This window comes from Copadichromis virginalis, linkage group LG15, assembly GCF_057382275.1.
Source record: "Copadichromis virginalis isolate Kocher_CV1m ecotype Utaka linkage group LG15, C_Virginalis_male_GT1.1, whole genome shotgun sequence".
Taxonomy (NCBI): Eukaryota; Metazoa; Chordata; class Actinopteri; order Cichliformes; family Cichlidae; genus Copadichromis; species Copadichromis virginalis.
In genome coordinates, this window is record NC_140632.1 from 38,028,296 (window position 1) to 38,050,105 (window position 21,810).

Here is a 21,810-nt window from a genome sequence, read left to right on the forward strand (position 1 = left end):
GCAATAATATCCTATATTCTTAGTTATTACTGGATCTATTTGTGAATTAGTTTATTCATTTACCGCTTATGTAGAAATAGCAAGGATTGTTGGGTCAAACCTTATTAAAAAAAGTCAGTAATGAACTTTCATGAGTAGTTATTAGTTGTTATATAGTTGTCATATTCCTGCCTTGCGCGTTATTTTGTGAATTACATTTCAATACGTCCTCAGCAATGGGGCACATGCGCACTGGCCGGTGGATCCCTCTCTGACCACGACAGACGATCTTCGGAGTTGTGTGTGTGTAGTGTGTGCGCTCCACTCCCGCTGGCTGCTATGACCTAGCTACCGGACGACACTTTCCGTTTTTCCACGCTGACCCTTCCGCCTCAAACTGCAGTCCCCACACTCAACGTTACGGTCGTTTATGGTCGCATTACCGCCACTTTTTCATCGTAGCTGCTGGCCTCCGGGGCTAGCTGGCTAGCAGAGAGGGGGTGACGGAGTGGAGCCAGCTGGTCGGACTGAGAATCGGCAGCGTTAGCAAACAAGCTAATTAGCGAGAAAGACTCAGCCTGGATTATTGCCTTTAATCAAAAGAGAGCATAGGTCTGCGGCTTCACCCACTGCAGCAAAAATGAAGATAACTGTGGATTTCGAGGAGTGTTTGAAGGACTCCCCAAGGTTCAGGTGAGTGATGACAGCCAGGCTTTTTTATTGTCCCGTCCGCTGCTTTTTAATTTATTTATCTCAGGGGTAAAAGTATACGGCTAGCCGCCTGCTAAACCCTCACGCCAATCAGCAGTAAGTAGCTAGCTGTTCGTCGCCTGCTACTTTTCTATTTTTGTCCCTAAGAGAGCTGGGGCCAGTCTGGGAGGCTGCTGCTGGGACGAGGAAACCAAACAGAGACTCGCTGAGAGTCGTGGTGCAGTGGAAAGCTGCTCCAGCGCCTGTTTTTACCCCCAATATAAATTATGTAAACATAGTAAAATACATTAAATATGAACGCAGAGATTAGAGTCTGTCCCAGGATCCTTGACTGGCATGACCCTGCTTAATAGTGTATTTTTTCATGACAGCCAGCTTTGTGTTTACTGTGCGCAGCACTGCATCTGTAATTCACTTTTCTGTTTGATCACACTTATATTTCTAATTAGACCCAATGTCTATTTTCACTGTCCGCTCATTATCTTGCTTTTAAAGTAACCTGACACATTCATGATCGTTTCCATATAAAGACATATTAGTAGCGTAAGCAGTAAGCTTCTTTCCTCCTTCAGTTACGAGCTGATCAGTGAAAAAAAGACAAATCACTGGTGACTTTAAAAATAGTGTTACCGTCCATGTGACGTGTTCTCTGTGTGGTCATTTCTGAAATCACCCCCCCCCCCGCCCCCCCACACACACACACACACTTCTTCTGAAATTTGTGTAAAAATGGCTCTCACCTCCCTCCTCTAACAGTGGCCTTGAACTGTCCAGTGTTTTGAGACAAAAAGCATCTTCCCCTCTTCCTCCCTCTTCCTCCCTGCACAGCCCCTCGCGCTCCCTTGCTGCTGCTGCAACATCCTCTCTCACAAAAACGAGGAACAGATGTTCGAAAGTTGTTGTTGCAGTTGTTGTTTTTCTGAGACTGAGCATTTCCTTTAGGATTGTATTCATAGGGCTGAACAAAGGGGAAATGTCCCAGTCGGTCGTTGTTGCCTGGTTTAAGGCTGTGTGACCACGATTGCTCCCTTTTACTCACTGTTTTAAATTGGACACATTATTACTATTAAAGCGCTCTAACTGGTGTGCTGCTTAGTGTGTCAGCTCATTGGTATTTGAGGTGTTCGAGGTGCTGCATGCTGCCACAGGCTTTGAAGCCCTCACCTCTTTGCGTCATCACACTTACGTTTGCTTTCATTGATTGTGGATAACAGAGCGCTGAGTCACTGCATACAGTTTGAAGTTTTCTATGTCAGCGAGGCAGTTTTTCAAACAAAGAAAGGAAACTGTTCAGTGGGAGTGCAGAGGCTTTGTTTGCGATGTATATCCAGCAGAATCTGAAATACTGAAAGTCACTCATTTGTATACAAGACTTGCCTGACTTTTTTTTATTTATGTTAGTAAATAAGAACAGTCATCATCATGAGCCAGGTCCGAGCATCTTTTAAGGTAATTCATTGCAAGGCTGCAGCAGTATAAAAAGGCTTGGCACTTATTTTTCTTAATTAGAGCTTTGCTTTTCCCGGCACTGAGGCGGTGTGTGATTGACCTTTCTCTGACCTGTAACTTTGCTGCGGCACCTGTTACAGCACCTAAATGACACCATTACCTTGTCCTTGCTTTATTCCAAAAACAAATGCACAAAAGATGTGGAAAGTGGTAATCTGTTGATCAGTTAGATGATGTTTGATGAATATATACTCGTTTGGGGTCACCTTGGGCTTTAAAAAGGTGCTCTTTTTCTGACTTCTGGAGACCAAAGAATCTGTTGATTAATCCTGTAAAACATTAACCTAAAGTCAAAATTAATCATTAGACTTTACAGTAGTTCTCGTTCTGTCTGTTTAAATGTAAATAACTCTGCTTCTCTGCCTGTCCCTATCAAAAGTATAAAAGTTATCACTTTTATTGAGGGAATTCTTGGAGGGGTTTGGATGCAGCAGGCAAAGTACTTGGCCTAGTTTGTGACAAATAAACAACAAGCAGTGAGTTTCTCCTCCAGGACTTCTGAACTTGCCATCGGTTGCACTGAACTTGCCGGTGCCACCGATGTCGGTGCTGTTTGACCAGAGTACATGTAATCTTGCACCACTGAAGGACATCATGGATAGAACCTGTAGGAACGTAACTTAGTGCTTAACTCAATGATTTCACTATAGTACTTTTTCTCGTAGTAGTTTTCTAGCAGGTTTTTTTTCTCCAGTTATTTCTATGTTATGCTGCTTGGTGCTTCTACTGTTCTACATTTTGGATGCCAGCTTTATAATCCACACTAAAACCAAAACATTGCATTACTATGGATCAAACTATGAAATATAATAAGTCAACAGCTGCAACATTAAAGTCATAATGATTTGGACAAGTGCCATTCTAAATGGTAAACACATTTAGTTTGGGTCAACACCTGGATTTTACTTAGCAAAGTGTAAGAGCTTTACATTGGTCTAGGATACTGTTACTTTTGGTCTAGGTGTGGGATCAGCATCATCATGTACCACCCAAAAATTGAGGTCAGTTGAATAGCTGAATATATTGAGTGACCAGTTTTTTTCTTCCCTGGTGGAAATGGTACATTGACACACTCAGGCATTTGACATAAGCACACCAAATGCTGAAGGTGATCCAATGAAATATTAGAGATTGTGGGGGGTTGTTTTTGGTCAGGGCAGTGTGTTTTGATATTACAGCCTGTGCACTGTTAAGCTGCTTAAGCAGGATTCTAACTTTTACTTAAGTAAAAAGCCAGCATACTTTTTTTCCACTTTGCAAAACAAACAAACAAACAAACAAACAGTTATCAAATATAAAGTTATGTTTAAACTTTCGTGCAGCACCACTTTCAGTTGGACAATTTCTATCCCAATTTTTTTACACTGATTGTATTTCTCATCAAATATTCTGATTTCCTTTCGGCACCTCTATTTTGTTCTTAGCCCGCTCTGTCCCACCCTGGTTTATAAACTTATGGAAACGCCCATGCATCCAGCTGACAGTGGATCTCCAGAGCTGAGCTGCAGCTCAGACTGGCGGGGCTGGAGGCTGTGGGATGAGAGACTTGCAGTAGAAAAAGCTGAATCATATTGAGGGCCGCCACGGCAACCTGGCCCGTGAGTCAGCTGGTAACATGAGACAGGAATGGTCGGTGTTAGTTGGCTAGCAGCAACTGAACTTTCAGAATGAGAGCAAGAGGACTGTTTTTAAATGTGTCACCAAATGTATGTGATGAGGTAAAATCTATGAGTAGGAAACACCACTGTATGGGCAGATGTGATACAACACATAGAACTCGACAAATGTTGTCGTTACTTTTTGTCTAAAAACTCCAGTTTGTGTTTTATTCTGTTAATCTAATTCACATCCACTTCCCATGATTGTCTGAGCAAGGTAACAATATAGCCCTGTCTCTGTTTGTGCTTTTTTGTGACCTTTGCCCCCCTTTTGGATGAGTCATCAGTTAGCATTTCCTGACTTAAACACTGCTGTAGGTTCATCATTGCTCCATAGTTATTAGAGATTACTGCACCATAGTTTTCCACTTCGACCACCGCAGCTCTGCTGCCGTTTATCCAACCCCCCTCTCGTTGTGTTTGGCCAGGGAAGACGACGACGACGCAGGAGACACAGAGTATGGATAAAAACATGTAATACGCACCAGCGTGAATTAGCTCTCACTTGCTCAACATCTGTTTCCAGTTTGGTGTTTGCTTTCAACTTGGTGCTGGAGAATATGGAGCCCCCAAATGTAGAGAGGGTTGTTTTTAAGTGGTATTTTGGCACACCCCACTTACTTTTTTTTGTTTGTTTTTTTTTCATCCTCATTTTTGTTGGAGAAACTGTCTTTGGTTGTAAACCATGTGTGTGGCTGCATGAGAGGTTCACTAGTGCAAAAAAGTTATGTATTTTTGGCAGTAAACCCTAGTAGCCTAGTTTTCCACTTGAGAATAGATGTTGGACTCGAGAGCTTCCTGGCTCCTCTTCAAGTATGATAGTTAAAAATTCCCTCCAGAGTGCAGCAGCTTTTCTCTCCACAAGTATAGGAACAGATGTTTTACATATTTTATATGCTGTTCCACTCTGCAATGTCCCCAACAAAAGCAATTATCTGTAGTGTCTTTTTATATGAAATAAGCAATGTGGGGGTAGCTTAAGGACCTCGAAAGTTATGGATACTATAGGCTCCATTTATTAAACTGATCATAACATCTGTAAAACTGAAATGTTTCCAGTTTTTTTACATAGGACACACAAGAAATTATCCCATCAAGAAAATTATAGTATGATGGAAATGTTTTCAGACTAGTTGTCGGTGAGGTAATTTCTGTAAGTGGCAGAAAAGTTCTCCTTGTTGTTGCGTCCCTTTTAATCATTATTACGCGAGTACGTGCTTCTGATTGGGTGTGTGACCATGCAGTGCGATACATCCTGATTAGCTTCCCATGGGAGTCCACCTGTGGGCTTGTTATCATGCTGGGCTATTTGCAGTTTGATTTAATTAAGCTCTGGTCCATTTCCTTTTAATGGTTATTAAGCCAATTAAAATGAATGAAATGTGAGGACTGAGGCTGCTCTTTATATCACATAAATATCCGTGTAAATACTTTAACTTTCAAGTATACAATTATTTTATCAGAGAGGATGAAGCAGAGAGAAGCTGTTGTTAATTTATCTCTCTAAAAATGCTTTTTCAAAACCTCAGATTTTGTGGATTTTACACATTGCCTTCGGTATATAATTATTAACTCTGGATTTTTTTATGAGGCAGGCTTTTCACTGTCTATAAGTGATTGATCTGTTAAATGAGAGAATATTCTGTAAGTCCTTAAGAAAATACTTTTGTTATAATTATTATTTATAGCTCTCCAAATACATAATATTGTTGAACAATGATTGTTGATGATATCGTTTTCCCCTCGTCTACAGCAAATACAGTTAAACCTGTAACTTTGTGGACATGGGCACAATTTTTGTAGTGTTGCCATCTTTACATCATTAAAGTAGATTTTAATTCAAACAATCAACATATGATTATGCAAAATAGTCAGTTAATATTAGAGAGTTAGTATTGTAATAATTGTTTAGGGGTTCACAGCTAGTTTTATACACAGTCACCTATTTTCAGTGGCTCAAAACTGATTGGATAATTAATTCACGGCTCAGTGAGCTGTTAATGCAAGTAAAGGGGATCTTCACAGGAGGCTTTTAGTATTCTTTAGGCTGAAATCCAAACTAAAAATAAAGTAAATAATTAAGGAGTGGCCACATTAACAATCTATTTCATTCTTTAAAAGAATGAATGCACTGGCCAGCTGTGAGACAACTATTGTGGGTGATCTGTGACTTTCAGAGTTTACATTAAGGTGCAAACCTCTGGGTACACTCGAGATCAACAAGACCAGTTTAGACATTGGCAGAAAACATCTAAAAGAGCCTGAAAAAAATGAAGGTTAACTTGCACCAGAATGATGGAAAGAAAAAAGTATGGAGAAGGAGCCAAAGTAGTGGTCTGTCAAACATCATGAGAGTAATGCTGTGGCATGGGCATGTACGGCTGCTAGTGGAACCAGGTCACTAGTGTTTATTGGAGATGTGACTGCTGATAGAATTAGCAGGATTAACTTTGAAGTGTACAGGTTTATACTCTCTACTCAGATTCAGCCAAATGCTGTAAAAGCTGATTGTACATCACTTCACAGTCATAGGGATAATGTCCATGGTTTCTACACCTCCGGCAGTTGCTGACTGCAAGGTTTTTTTTTTTTTTAATCTAAGTATTAAAAAATAATCATTAGATCAACAATTATGTTAGTTACTGAAAATGTAAATGGGGATTGACTTTAATTCCTAAACATGTGTCATTATTATTTCAAGTCACGGATCGGATCAATTTTTGGATCAGCAAAAATAGAAAAAAAAAAAGACAAATTCGACTCGCCATTTACTTATTTAAGTATTTTTTGCCTATTAAAAAACATTCAACTGAAGACTCATTCCACGCACTTATATAAAAACAAATTAAGGTGCAATATGGACATTATGGACCATGCTGGGCATCCTCTGCATCCTCTGCACACGGCCATAAACAACCAGAGGAAGTCTGTTCAGTGACAGGTTGCTTCTCCCAAAGTCAAGGACCTGCAGACTTAAAAAGTCCTTTGTCCCACACGCCATTAATCTGTTTAACTCCTTGCTGGAGGGGAGAGGGAGGGGAAACGGGGACAAAGGAGGGGGGAACAAGTAAGCTGTAGTGCCTTTTCACTGTGCAATAGTTTCTGTTAATATCCAACGGTGTAATAGACTCACAATACTTGAAATGTGCCGTTCCCTTGTATTCTTATTCCTATTTATTCTATTTATCCCTTTTGTATACTCTGTATTTATATATGTGTGTATTTCTGCTCACATTCTGCAACTTCTGTCGGTGCTGTGCTACTGGAAACTGAATTTCTCGGAGGAACCCACCCGAGGGATAAATAAAGTTTAATTTAATCTAATGTAATCTATAGGGCAGTACAGGGCTTTGTATCTACCACTCCGCTGTGATACAACGAGCGGTCCCAGTCACGTGGCTTTCCGTTGCCCTGGAGCTAGACCCATTTGTAGTTTGATCAACAGAAGATGGCTGGGACAGTTCAGCCATAGCTTTAAACTTCTCCTGCTCATACATGCTTGGAACGATCTTGTCACACTGAAGTGGACAAGCAACGGGATATCATAGCGTGGCTCAAGCACGTTCATCACAGTTTAAACCCCTTGTTTTGCACAACGGAATACGGCCTCCCGTCTGCAGCTAAACACCCCGATAGCTTTTGTAATAGCTTTAGCCCGGTCGGATTGGGCAGCAAAGGGCTGCTTAAATGCAGCAAACTCCTCTGCTCCGCCACTTGGATCGCTAGCGCTGGCCATAACTATCGCTTGACAGACCCAACACGCGCACCATACACATACTTTTTTTTTTTTTTTCTCGACTCTTCGGATCACATGCGTACCGAACCGTGGAGTGGGTTCGGATTTCGGATCAACCGTGATCCGTTGCACCACTAGTCATTATCCAAAAAACCTACTGACCTAACTGTGTGTGAGCACATTAATCTGTGGATCACATTAACGCCACCGTCTAGTGAAAATGCTGGAGTTTCCACTCTTTCTCATCAGTGCGTTTCCTTCCTGCTACTTCCTTGTGACATAGGAAGACCAAATGTGAAGCTGGCCTTGATGTTTAGTCAATCCCACACCAGAATTTCCAAAAGCTAGTAAGCGTTTATCTTTAAATAATGACTTCATCTTGTTGACGATGCCGACACGTGTTTGTGTGTATGTGTCTAATGGTGGGTTTTTACCACTGGAGGACCCCCTTCTGTGACAGCACTGCTCCACTCTCTAACAATTACAGGATCTACGTCACGGGACTGAATCTCACCCTATTCTTCATGTTTCCAACTGTTTGCCTCTACCACCACTGTTATTTCAGTCCAGTGGAATAAACCATTTTCATGCAAAGTGGTCAGCTTTTCTGCGAGAAGTAATGAAGTAAAAAAAAAAAAGCAGACTGTGTAAAATAATCTTCCTCCTGTATTTTAAGAAGTTCTTGGCAGAAGTAAGACAAGACGAGGGAGGCTGACAGTACGCTAGATATATTTGGAAGACATCAAAGTAAAGATGTAATGCCAGGCTGACACATCTAAATTGGATTAGTAATAGTAATTTAGAAGTAAGCCTGCTTGGGGCTAACTATGAAGTTTGAGCTATTTTATTTGGAAAATAGTATTGTTAACAACTAGGGAAACTTCCCTGTATTCTCTTGAATATGGCTTTAAACGGGTTATTGTCACTGGAGGTAGAGGAGCTCGGTATTTCTGTGTCAACAGTGCATATTAACTTCCTGAAATCAGATAATTGGTGAACCGAGAAGTCGTTTTACTTCTGTATGACCATTACATGATAAATAGTTTTTCCGATATTGTGCAACGGGGGAACAGATTTTCAACCAAACCGGTGCTTCTGCATTACACAATATTCTCCAGTGAGACAGAAATACGTGTAAAGTATATTCTTTGATGTCTCCTTTTGTCTTTGAAGTGTTGAGGTCCGTACCGCAGGCCTGAAGAAGACTCGGTAGCAACATGAATGACAAACCTGTTCGGCCGCCTGACTTCTTTATGTAGAGTAGACACAAGCAGCTGGGCAGATGCCAGCTGCCTCACAGAGCTCCAGGGGTGGAATTATTTGCTTTTTGGAGTGTGGTCACTGAATCGCTGCTAAAGAATTAGGTGTCTCCTTTTCTTTTTATACAGTATTTTACTATCCAGACAAATCATTGACTCTAGTGCTTGTAGACTAGCACAGTAAAAGTCCGGAGCTGCTGTTAGTGTTGTTGGCAGTGTTAGAATCTTAGTCACCCCCTGCTAAAATAACCTTTTTATGTGGATGTTTACTCAAAAGCTTTAAGAGGCAGAATGTCAGGCGACTAACTAGAACTGATTCAAATGACTTGAATTAATTTCCTAAAGTATGGAAGCAAGCTATTGTTTACTGTCTACTGTTGTTAGATTGCTGGCTTACAAAATGGAAGATGGATCGTGTTATAAGATATGTAGAGTAATATAAGAATATTGTAATATTGGCATTTATATTCCAAGCAGGAGGCTTCTGTTTTGATGTACAGTGGTGTGGAGTCCTATCTGACATAAGCTTTTGGATCAGTGCCTTTTTGGGTCAACATAAAGGGAAGCAGGACATAAACATGGCCTCGCTGAAGCTGAAATTGCCTCTGATGTGGTTTACAAAGCAGACTTTTTTTCTCTCCCCGTTTTACTTCTTCATGGCCTGTAGTCTGTCTTATACCACACGTCTCTCCCTATTTAGCTCTGGCTTGATCCTCACACCCACTCCGCACTTAAACCAGGCTTAGTTCCCTAATTTTTATTGTTTCATGTAATAAAAAAGCTAGTAGTCATATGGATATTTCCTGGAATTTATTCTTGGATGCCTTGTCACAGAGGGAGGAAGAGAGTGCTTTTTTAAAGCTTTAATGGTTTGGAATATGGATATGTTTTCTTTAGATCTTGAATGAGCAGCACCAGCTATGGACCAGCAGGGATCTGGTATCTCTATGCATCGTGACCCTTCCAAATAGTTTGCACAGTTTTCTGTTGTTGAATGATACCATAGTTCAGAGAGTTTGCATTTTGTTTTATCTACTGGTTACACTCTGTGAATGCTGTTTTTGCACAAACTACCTCTCTTGTTCTGTTTTTGGAGACCAGAATCCTTTTAGACTAAGAATGTAGATTCTTAGTGATCCAAATTGGTGGGCAAGAACATTTTATATCTCTTTACTAATGATATTCTCCTCTTTTTGTCAAATTTGGCAGGTAAATCTCATTAAACAAATTGATAAATTCAGACAGTTTTCAGGTTATTAAATAAGTTATACGATACCATCAGTGCTTTATTTAAATCAAGAGAAAGAGAATCTCCAATAATCAAATCACTGTTTATAAATGCAAAAGAAGGATTCATGTATTTAGGAGTCAAAATTACTACAGATATAAAAGCAATTGTAAATGTTAACTTGTATATAAGAAGAACTTTGGATAGGGGGATGACGATACCCATCTCTTTAATGGATGTGTCAATATGATAAAAATGACTATTTAATTCTATTGGCAAAATTTCTTTACTTATTTCAGTTGATCCCTTTGCCGTTATTGAAATCATTTTTTAACATGATTCATTCAGTATTTGGAACAATACAAAGCCCAGAAAAAGACTCAGATATCTACCCTATGACAGAGGAGGGCTGCAGTTCCCAAATTTGAAATTGTACTATTGGTCTGCCCAATTACAAACTGTACATTTTACTTTTCAAGGTGTTCCAACTTCCTGAGTAGATATGGAAAAAAACATCAGCAAAGAGTTGGTATAAAGCTCATAAACACCAACCCCCTTTTTTTCTCACCAGTCCATGGTAATGCATCCTAAATGGGACAAATTGTTCAAATATCATCCCTATGACATTTAAAAATGAGGGCTGTGAATAAACACAAGATATGTTGTTATTATTATTATGTAATTATCCTTGTAGTTGTTTGATGTACGATGATTTAAATCTCTCTTCTCGGATAGTCTTTTACACCCAAAAGTCAGCTGCTTAAGACTCAGGTCGTCATATTTGTGCAGTATCTTCTGTATCAGAATACCAGGAAAAATAAATACAAACACTTAAACAACTTGTATATACTTCTTACTTGCCATGTTTTCATACTTGTGAAAGACAGCGTGAGATTTTTGTTTTCTTTTTGCTTTTGCTTTTTTGTATTATCCATATCAAGTGCTGAAGAAGAATGTCAGTGTGTCACCTGCTCAGATGCTAATTTAACAGTTTTAAGTCAACAATCAGGATAAAACGTAAAATGCTTGAAACCAGACTGAGCAGACATGGTCTCAAGCAACAAAGCATTTTACCAAAATACGTAAGAGAGAAACAAGTCAATATAGAAAGAGCTATAATAAACAGGATTTAAGAAGAATGACAGATAAAAGTAAGCCATATAGATATCTTAACTTTGTCTGATCAAATGGATCAGAATAATAAATCCAGTGTCGTTAACTTTGTGCATATGTGGCATTTCTCATGACTGTCATATCTACTTGCTCTTTGTACACTTAATCCAGAGTGAAGGCCGTACACTGCCACCTTTAGTTTATCAGGTTCCAGATGATTGATAGGACAGCATATACCATGTGTGGATATGTATATGAATGTATATTGTTTTTAAGAAAAAGAAGAAAACAACTATCTACAAAGCACATTTCAAATGGATTTCTTTCTCCTGTAAATGTATTCAGACTCCCCTGCAACAAGTATACTTTCAGTCTCATTTGCTAGAACCAGCTGTTCAGCTTGGCTCACTCCAGGAGTGGAAACAGAGTTGTCAGCAGTCAGTATATCCAAACCAGCTGAAAATGCTGCCTTTCATGTTACTGCTTTTCAACTTCTGCTGCTTCAGTTCATTAGTGTTGCCCTTTTGAAGTCATGCTCCAATATTTCTTGGTTTAAGGGCTGGTTCTGAATTTTACTTGATTTTTCAATATTTCTGTTGTTGATTTGTTTGATAAGCACATAATCTTATTGAGCCATCTAACCTCTCCCCAGCTTCGGGCCATGAACTTCTGTTCTGACGTTCACCTATAAACATTGTTTTTGATACACTTTAAAACCAGTTGGTTCTCTGAGAGATTTCAAAGTAGCCCCATGATGATGATCCCACCACTGTGCTTCATAATTAGGATGATGTTTTGTTTTTGTTGTTGGCCTTTTTCCCCCAGATGACCTGTTTTGACATTTTTTTCCCTGTTTCCTGCTGATTTATGATGTAAAGCAGTGTGAAATTTGACTGTCATACCACTCATCACAATTCATGAAACTAACCTGGTGACAACTCTATTGAAAGGAGTCTTATGAGGCTGTGATAAAACCGTGGTTCACACTGTCCTGACTTTGTACAGAAAAGAGGGCTTTGTCACTTAGTGGATTTTGTATCACTTTGTTTATGTAGAGCAGCACTTGTACAACCCACACTTAGAGTTTGCTCATTAATTTAAATGCCTGCATTCAGGTATCTTTTAGAGAGAGTTTTCTTTGTCTATTTTGGTGACTTTAGTCTAGTAGGGACCACATTTTATGACTCTTCAGTGTCGATCTTGGTGTTTCCAAAGCTTTGTGGCTCTTCTTTCCTCTGCTTTCTCCTCTTTTGCTCATTATCCAGTTTCAGCCTGGATATGCTCCAAGTTCAGAGCTATGAGGCAATAGCCCAAATGTTCGTTTTGCCAAAGCCCCTCCTTTTCTTATCCTGTCAGCACTTTTGCAAGTTTAGCTTGCAGGCTCAGCTTTTCAGATTAGAAGGAAATGGTCTTCTTCTTGCGGTTACTTGGAAAGCATGACAGTGACTGACTGACTGACAATTAAAACAATTGTTTCTAGGTCTGTTCCTGAGATTGTATCTGAGTTTTCCAGTCTTCTTTCATTTCAGTGATGTTTATTATAGTTCATACTTGTGACCTGGATACTAAATGTTGTTGTTTGCCCCTGGGCAGAGAAATCAAGTGACTTTTATCAAGCAAGAACTGGCCTGACAAGATGTTAGATAACACATAATCAGATAGTAATTTGACTGACTGACAAACACAGTCTGTTATTGGGTAATTTTATTGTAATAATTCAATTCACTTTTTTGTAAAGTGTACAACTAAAGCTTTCCTTAAACATGTTTTAACTAACTCTTCCTTCCCTCTGTTTTTAGTGTTGGCAAATGTTTGTACTCCTTACGTTTGTACTAACTACATCACCAAGCAAAAGTCAAATCCTCCTGAAGTCGGACGCTCGACACGGTCGGCAGAGCAGTGGTGATTCTGTGTGAATCACTGGAGAAATGTCCTTTGCCCGTGGCAGCAGAGAAAGACAAACGGGGCTTGTAGCATGTTCTTTTGACCACGGTTAATATCTGTGTGAGAGAGGCACAGTCATCTATTGCCTTTGACCCTGTTTCTGCCCTGTTGGACTACTTAAGACCTCAGTTCACAGACTTTACTTGGACTGCTATTTAAGACTCATAAAAAGAAGCACTTTGCTGTCTTCCTCCTATACTTATTATGAAGCACAGAAGACAAAAAAAGATCTATTCAGCTAATGTAATTTTATGTTAACATGTATTAATCAAAGTACATGAGATTACTTGTGCAATAAAGTACATGTTGCAAAGCAAAGGACTTCTCTATGTGGCAGGTTCTTCAAGCATTTAGCTGAATAAGGCATATATCAGTTTCTGAAAGCTCAGCAGTTTGATTTTGGCATTCCCACAGTTGAACTTACTGAGTGATGGATTTGCTGTTCATGCATGATATTCAGATTAGCCTTACCACCAGGTTTATCCTATGCGCCTTGTAGCATAGCCAGCAACTCAAGCTAATTCTAGTTTATAGTTTTAACGATTGTGACTGCTGCATCTGTGCATCCTGCATTAAAAAACAACAACAAAATCCCTTTCACATACAGAAGAAAGACGAGGACATGTAAATAACAATAAAATTAAGTCATACAGTTGCACTTCACAGTATCTGCTGTTCAGTATGCGCATACATCCAAGCCTCTCCTGTTGAGGGATCCCCGGCACTGACCAGATGTCCACGACTTAGTTTGATGCCATATGGGAGAACAAACAGCTACAGGGGGTTTGGAGAAAGCCGTCCGCTGCTACTGCAGGGTGACGTTCTTAATCCCTCTGCTTTACACTGACACATGGCACTCATGCACTGCACTGCATGATGTTGGACACATTTTTTTCCTGCAGTAGAATAAATTGTATTTGAAATGTAAAACTGTTGTTCTTATCTTCAGTGAGTTTATGCTAAGGGCGATTGGCTGATAGGCCTGAAATGGAGAGAATCGCCGTGATAAGAAACAGATACTGTTGTATTAGTAGATGTAAACAGTTTTAATGCTGCTATTGTCTTAAGAATAAACTTGCCTCAGTGTTGATTACTGCTGCTAAATGGTTATAAATGTGAAGCATGCATTATCTAAAGGCCACATCTGAGCTGCACTGCATAACTAATGATACATGACTTAACAGCAGCGCATTCATTAAGTTTTCATAATGTGCCACCACTAGCACCATCATTTCAGAGCTTTTCTCCTATTTTAAATGTGTTTTTCTAGGATATGTGGGCTTATATCGTTGCAGTGCACTCCTTAAATTGGTGTTTTAATGCTAAAGGCGCTGTTGTGTTGTATGTTTTAGATGCACCTTAAAGACCTTGTTGCTTTTCTGCAGATACATCTGTGTCTAATAAATCCATATATCATTATCAAGTGTTGGCATTTGCCATGTTATTTCTTATTATTTCTTTACTCCAGATTAAGCATAAATAAATGCAGTTTTAGAAAAAATACTCTTTGTCTATCCTGCATTAAAAAAGCCTTAGTAATGCGATAATTAACATCAAGGGGAGATTAATCCACAGATCCTTTGCTGGGATGATGTATTTGTTATTCTTCTCCCTCTGTTGTGGTATCCTGAAGCTCGTAGGCTGTCGATCTTGTGGAGAGGCGAGCTGTGTCTCTGTCACATTTTAGAGGGCAGGACGCCAGACCTGACTTCAGGCCCAAAATGGCAGCTCTCAGTTTGTCTGCTTCTAGACGTCTGTCTGTGTGTCTCACGTGCTCGAACGGGAGGATATTGTCATTTACTGCAGCTGCCGCTTTCAGAAACTATAATTGTGGAATACGGGAATGTTGGGGGAACCGAACTGCTATAATTAAATTAAGTTCTTCTTCTCTGTCTGAAAATGATCAAGATGTTGAATAAAAGACAAATATTTGACCCAGTTTCAGTTGCATACGTGACAAAGATGAAGCTGTGTGGCTATAAATTATGTTGCTTATATTGGCATGCAGTATATTGCTTCCTTTTTACTTATGATCAACATAAGTGCCATAATGCGGAACAGAGATTAACCTAACTGCTCTGTAGACACAGGAGGGTTATAAGGAGAACTGTGATAATGGGATGAAGATGAAGGGTATGCATGCTTTCCAGCAGAATGCCTCTGAGTACACCTTCTTTCTCTGTTTCACAGTTCATGCATCCGAATGTCAATGAAGTATTGAGTCATGGTTGCGCTTCACTTCAAACCTTTGCATTTTCTGTCCTCACAGAGCCACCATAGAGGAAGTGGAGGGGGATGTGTGCGAGTTGGAATCCAAGCTTGACAAAGTGAGTACCGCCCATGAAAAAACATTGTTTAATTGTTCGTTTTCTCCACCGTGTGAGCCAGCAGCAACATAAGCCATCCTGTAACAGGTCAGGTTTGTCCTCGGACTTGTCCTCGCTGTATTCCTTGGCATTTCGAGCAAGACTGAATGAAAGCAGACGAGTAAACGCACTCGTTACCCTTCCAGCAATGTGATGGTTTACTTGGACCAGATTAAATATCTATCTATATGCCAAGTCTTTTATTGTAACTGTGGCATTTTGTTGATCAAAATCATACGTTTGTAAAATCACGAAAAGGGATGTGTGCCTATTATTAGGGATTTGAAAAATGGATTTCATGGAGGGGCCAAATGAATTCATGATAAAAGACGAGGTTAATGTTTTAAGAAGAGTTTCCAGTTTTTGTAATAGGTCTGGATGAAGTAATGCAAAGTAGTATACAAACAAAATCAGGGTTATTCACACACTCACACTGATGCATGCATCGCCTGTTGATTGGTAGACGACCCACTCTACTGCCTGGCTCAGCATTTACTCACCATTCAGCATATTTATTCTTTTATCAAAGCTTTTTATTGTTTTGCTTATTTTTAATAGGAAATACTCATGCGTAGGATGGTATTTACAATCGTATTTAGTGGTACAGACTTGGGTTGGACGACTGGACGAATATATCGACTATCAATGATAGGCTGAGCCCATCGGCCATCATTTTTACAAGGGGCAATTTAATTATTCGTCTATGAGTAAGTTTGCTAATAAAGATGGAGCTAATAGAACCAGTCAACAGAAAGGGAAAAAAAAAAAAAAGCTCCATCAAATGCTTGTTGATGGAGCTGCAGAAGCTGGTGATAGCCTAGCATACTCAGCCGGATGGTGGCCACGTGCATGCTCATGCAAGTTAGCTGTGTTTGAGTAGTTTGCTCGCACTATAGGTCTGCACAGGCGGGACACTGCTTTGGTTACATCCTTGAATTGACCTCTTTCATCCCAAATTGGCGACTTTATATATATATTTATGTGCTGTCAGTGTTAACACGTTAACATAAAATTTTTACATGCCGCCCAACCCTAGTACAGACTGTTAAGCACTTGATGAAATCCATATTAAAGCTACAGAATTGTTTCACACTTGATTACTTATTAAAATTAAAAAATAATTGGCTCAATAACTTTCTGTGTGCAGAGATATTTCGGGAGTGTTATTTATAGTCCTGAGTCCTGAAGAGTGCCTTTGGTACTTTTCCCAGCTTTCGTGCAGATTTCTTTTCCCCCCCCAACAATCAATTCATGCCTTTTGGGTTTTTTCCTGTGTAACTGACATTAATCCAACCAAACAGAGTCATGTTTATCAACGGTTGTACCGTCTTGATGCCACAGAGCCCACAGAATTGTTCTCTTGCTTAGAGTGAGACCGTAGAAGAATCCAGTTCTTTATTCCTCGACTTAGTCTTACAGCGTTACTCTTACACCCTCCTCCTCACTCCACCTCCGTGACTCAGCCTCACTTCCCCTCTTGCTGTGGAGAGGAAGGATCTGCCAGAGAGTGGGTGTGTTTGCGTGAGTATGGCTGTGATAGTGTGTGTGTGTGTCTGAGTGTGTATGTGTTGACTTGGGTGAAGTGAAGTTGTCTTCAGATACCAGAGTTCAGCTTTTCCTTCAAGCTTGCTTACCTGTGTGACCATAACGTGCACAGCCATGTTGGATCAGAAGTAAATCAACAGAGACAGTGTACACATTACATCTGCTCTCATACATCCTGTTTCCAAACAATGGAGTAGAAACCTTTCACATACTGGTGTCTTCTGAATGGTGTCACTGTGGTTCTGTTTCTGTGAAACTGTTGCTTCCCTCATCAGTGTTAAGTCTCTTTTTATGTTCTGGAAATGAACCAAGAGAACAATGAAAAAGCATGTCTACCTGAAGCATTCCTGAAGTGCTACAAGAAATTATTTACAGAGCAACAACAGAAAGCGAATACATCTCTAGATCTATGGGTGTTTTTTAAACCAGAGTGAGACCACCTCCTCCAAAGGGTCTCGGTGTGCGGTTACCTCGTTTACATCTGCGCAAATGAACATCTGCACAATGGATTTAAACAGACTAAACACCACAAGTGTGAAAACACCCTAACAACATGCAGCAGGGCTGAGGCAGCTGTAGTGTAATCATATTTAAAGATAAGTATTTTGTTCAAATGGAAAGGAAATGACACGTGTGCATGCTGGAAATGTGTGTAAATGTGTGTGAGAGTAAGGTGTTGACCCACTTGTCTTGTGCTTCTAATGTTTTGTAGCACTTTCACTTTTTTCCACTTTGAGCCTGTCTTTTTCTTTTGTATCCTCACTGCTGAGACGGTTATATGATTGGGGGAAAAGAGCATTTTTTAACCTCCTAGGACCTGGCGTCCACATATGTGGACGTCACATTTTGGGTTATTTAGGCCAAAATACTCAATTTTGCTCTACAAGAGCCTGATATCCACTTACGAGGACATTATACTGCTACTGTTCTATCAAAATTTTAAACGAATATCCTCATTTGTGGCTCTCATTTTTCTTAGAAACAAAAATCAGGTAAAAAAAAAATCTGGTAATTCTTTGTTTTTACATTCATCGTGTCCCAATCAGCCCAAATATCAAAGAGAAATTAAAAATGCTGCTGTGAAAGAGTTCGGGTCTTAGGAGGTTAAATATTAAGCGAAATGCTTCATTTTGAGTGACAGCATTGCTTATTCTCTTTCCGACTCAAACTTCACTCATAATTAGTCGTGAAGCAGGGTCAGTCTGCGTTTGATCAGCTTTTAGGTGTTCATTAACATTTAGTAATTGTTGAAGGAAGCTGCTTAAAATTGGCATTTTCTTAGCGTGTCATTTAGCTGCTTTGGCTGTAGATGCACATTCAGCCTCTGTGTCATCAGCTGTGTGGGAGTAGATGGAGAGTGGCCAGAATTTGTTGGGAGTTTACATAACCTGGAATTATCTTTGCCCTCAATGAGTCAGAAGGGAAAGAAGTGGCTGTTGTTAATTACCAATAAACTGAGTAAGCACTGAGTATCTTATATTTTAGTCCTTTTCTCTGCGTTTCCAGTTTCCACAAAAAATCCCAAATCTATTTTCAGCAGCAGAACTCCACTGTTATTAATAAGAGACAATGCCCTGAAGAAATCTCTAGCACTGTTTCTAGTTTATGTTCACTGAAGTGTTTCTATTGTTAATGCATTTCTTCATTTCTCCGTTACCCCCTCGAACACTGACGTCTGCCTCTTTCCTTTCTAGTTGGTGAAATTGTGTATCGGGATGATTGATGCTGGAAAAGCCTACAACGCAGCTAACAAACAGTTTGTTAATGGGATCCGGGAGCTTGCACAGCAGTCCACCAAAGATGAGGTCATTGAGGTAAACAAAAATATAATTTTGCTCCATCTTATCTGCACAAAATGCTTTGAAGTATTTTTTTGCTTCTTCTCCAGCTTGTGTTGTGACAGTCCTCCTGTAATATCCAGTAAAACTTTGAAAACTCTACATCTCAGTAAAATAAACATCACAGATGGTGTAAAAGCATTACTGACTTCATGAGAGTCCCCAGATGTGAAGAAGCCTTTAGCTCTTTGTTTGATCACTCTAAATGGGTTTCACTCTGCATCCATGGTGAGATTTATCCAAGTTTGAAAACTGAGGGCTAGCAGAACCTCGCACTGTCCGCTGGGTCTCGCAGAGGTCAGATGTTTTGTTTTGTTCTCTCTTATAAATTTTGCATGCCGAGGCAAGCACTTCCTGGCTGCCTTTGTGTATTTTGTTCACCGCCTCTCCCTTTAGGTTTGAAGCTGAGCCACTGCGTGTATCTGAAAAGTGTAACTTAGCCAAAAGAATTCTTTCCCAAAGTGCTATTGTTGCTTCAAAAACACCAGGGTTTCCTTTCTCTCATACCTGAGGAGCATTTGTCCCTGCAGCTGTGGCTTAGCAGGCATTTTGAACCACTGGTTTTAATTATATTTGACCTTGTGCTGTTTTGTGTTTTATTCTTGCTTTGTCTCTTTGCCTGCCTTCATGGCTGTCCTCTTCCTTCTCTTCACAGTCCAGTCTCACAAAGTTTGCCGAGAGTCTGCAGGAGATGATCAACTATCACACGGTACGCTGACCAAAACCGGATGCATGTTTTTTCCCCCCAAGTGACTATAAAATCCAGATCGTTTAAAAAAAAAAATCCTTGTGCTGAGAAAGAGAAGCAGAAAATGTCCAGTGAACATGTTTTAAAAGCTTAGCACAGAACTGAACTATGGTGGCTGAATGTGAAGAAAGTGGCTATAATAAGCATCTTCCTGGGGGAAGATTTCATATTGCTGTAAAATATGTGAAGCAGGGTGTTGCTAAAAACACACAGGAAACAATGCCTATTGTAAACAGTGGTTTTAAAAAAAGCTCCTTGGGTCAGCTGCAATAAATTCCTTTTTTATTCATTGTCAGCCATCATTAGTCACAAACGCTTTGGGATTTCTTGTCTTTTGTTACAAAATAAAAATAATTCCTGGAGTAAAACGGTCCATGATGTCATAAGCAGATCTGGTTGTGGGTGTGGGTTGAAATCCATCTGTTGGAATAAATCATCCATAACTGGTGTAAAGTGTTTGTGTGTTTAGTTCATCCCGCAGACAGGTGAAGAGCTTTAGTATAATGTTGACCATAACAGATGTGTTGCATGCTAGATCATTTAAAATAAACCAACATGATGCCTTTTCCCCACTCTTCAAGGAGCCCAGTAGGAGAGATCTAATTATGTGATTATTCCTTTCCTTCTTAAACTCCCTACTTGTCAGTCTCTGGTCGGCATTAAGGTGGTGCTTGAAACTTTCCTCTGTTGGGCTTCTCATTAGGACTTGAGCTAGAGCCTCTTTCTCTACAGTGAATTTAGAGAGTCCCCTTGTCAGGAATTATCTCCACTACCTCTGCCTAACATGTCCTGATTGAGCCTCCAGGCGTTAGCGTTGCACTGTGATCGTTACTGCTAGTTGAAATACAAAATTTACAGTTGAATAGAAGTAACATGGTTACATACTGTAGTTTCTAAAGGCTTTAAATTTTAGGTGAGGCAACATAATGTAGATGTTGTCACCTCAGTGAGATGTTTGTTGCCTTTCAGGTTTGGTTAAACTGGCTTCTGCACAGTTTTAGTTCTATGTTTAGGTCAGACTGCAATTCCAGGATATTTAGTACTAGTTAGTAGAGATATTAACTTAGCTGCCTTGTTCCCTAACAGCCTGAGACTGTTACTCATTGGTGGAGACTGCGGTCACATCAGCTGATTGTCAGATAGGATTTTGCTGCTCAGCGATCTTTCAGCACGTGATCTCCTCACAGTGCTCAATCTGTTTGTCAGTGAAGGCCTCTCCGCACCACACTGCTCATATTGTCTGTTTTTGACTACAGATATGCGCCGAAGCCTTATTTAATGCATTCGTCTGGCTTTTTTTTCCTTTTGCTTGGTTCAGCTCATTTTTAAGGAAGGATGCAGGTTAATGAGGGTATGACTCATGAGCGAGAATAAACGAATCACGTCATTTCTCGTGTTTGTGTCTTTATGAGGGGAGTTTACAAAGTCAGCGCGTTTGAGTAAATTTAGCTGCTTAATTGCACCCTGTGATGTTAACAAACGTCCTCCTAAGCAGATGCTGACAACTAACTTAGAAATCACACGGGGGCTTAGAAAGAGAATAAAATTGTCAGGTTTTTGTTTCTTAAGTTCCTCGACATGTTTAGAGAGAAACCTTTTCTTCAAATGGGAAGGAGCAGTCACTCAGTCTTTCTGTCTGTTTTTGTTTCACAGATATTATTCGATCAGGCCCAGAGATCAATCAAGACGCAGCTTCAAACCTTTGTCAAAGAGTGAGTATTAATTAACCACAGTAAAAACTGGTTAACTTACCTTTCACAGCTTCAAACACAAAATATTCAGGAGTAAATACACTACAGGATGATGCGGACAGCATTGTCATTAAATTGCATAAGAGAATATTTTTATTTCTATGTAGGCTTCATAACATCCTCCTCAGTTCTCCTAATTTAGCTCAGAGATTTGGGCAGCTTGTATAATTACAGGAAGGAGTTGCTTCTCTGGTTTATTTCATTATAAGGATTAGCAGTTTTTGCCTCTGGCACATCAGGACTAAACACCCACATCAGCAGCACTTATACTTTACTCAGTATCTTGTGGTGCTCAAATGTGACTTAATCTCACTCAGGAAAATGGCTGCAAATGATAAGTGTGGGGCATGTGGTTAACAAGAAGCAGGTCAAGGAGTTTGCCTTTGTTTTAAATTGACATGTTCCTGTTGCCTGACCATTCTCGT

The 21,810-nt window shown here is 39.9% G+C and overlaps 1 protein-coding gene across 2 annotated transcripts in view; it reads left to right on the forward strand.

Moving 5' to 3' along the window:
* The first annotated feature begins 226 nt into the window (after window positions 1-226).
* LOC146692958 (arf-GAP with coiled-coil, ANK repeat and PH domain-containing protein 2-like) overlaps window positions 227-21,810 on the forward strand; it is a 49,661-nt gene continuing 28,077 nt past the window's right edge. For both annotated transcript variants that reach the window (XM_085433249.1, XM_085433248.1), the window contains exons 1-5: window positions 227-672; window positions 15,407-15,464; window positions 18,743-18,862; window positions 19,542-19,595; window positions 21,288-21,346. In XM_085433249.1, the coding sequence (XP_085289375.1) occupies window positions 620-672; window positions 15,407-15,464; window positions 18,743-18,862; window positions 19,542-19,595; window positions 21,288-21,346 (344 nt within the window). In that variant the 5' untranslated portion in view covers window positions 227-619. The remainder of the gene's footprint in view (window positions 673-15,406; window positions 15,465-18,742; window positions 18,863-19,541; window positions 19,596-21,287; window positions 21,347-21,810) is intronic.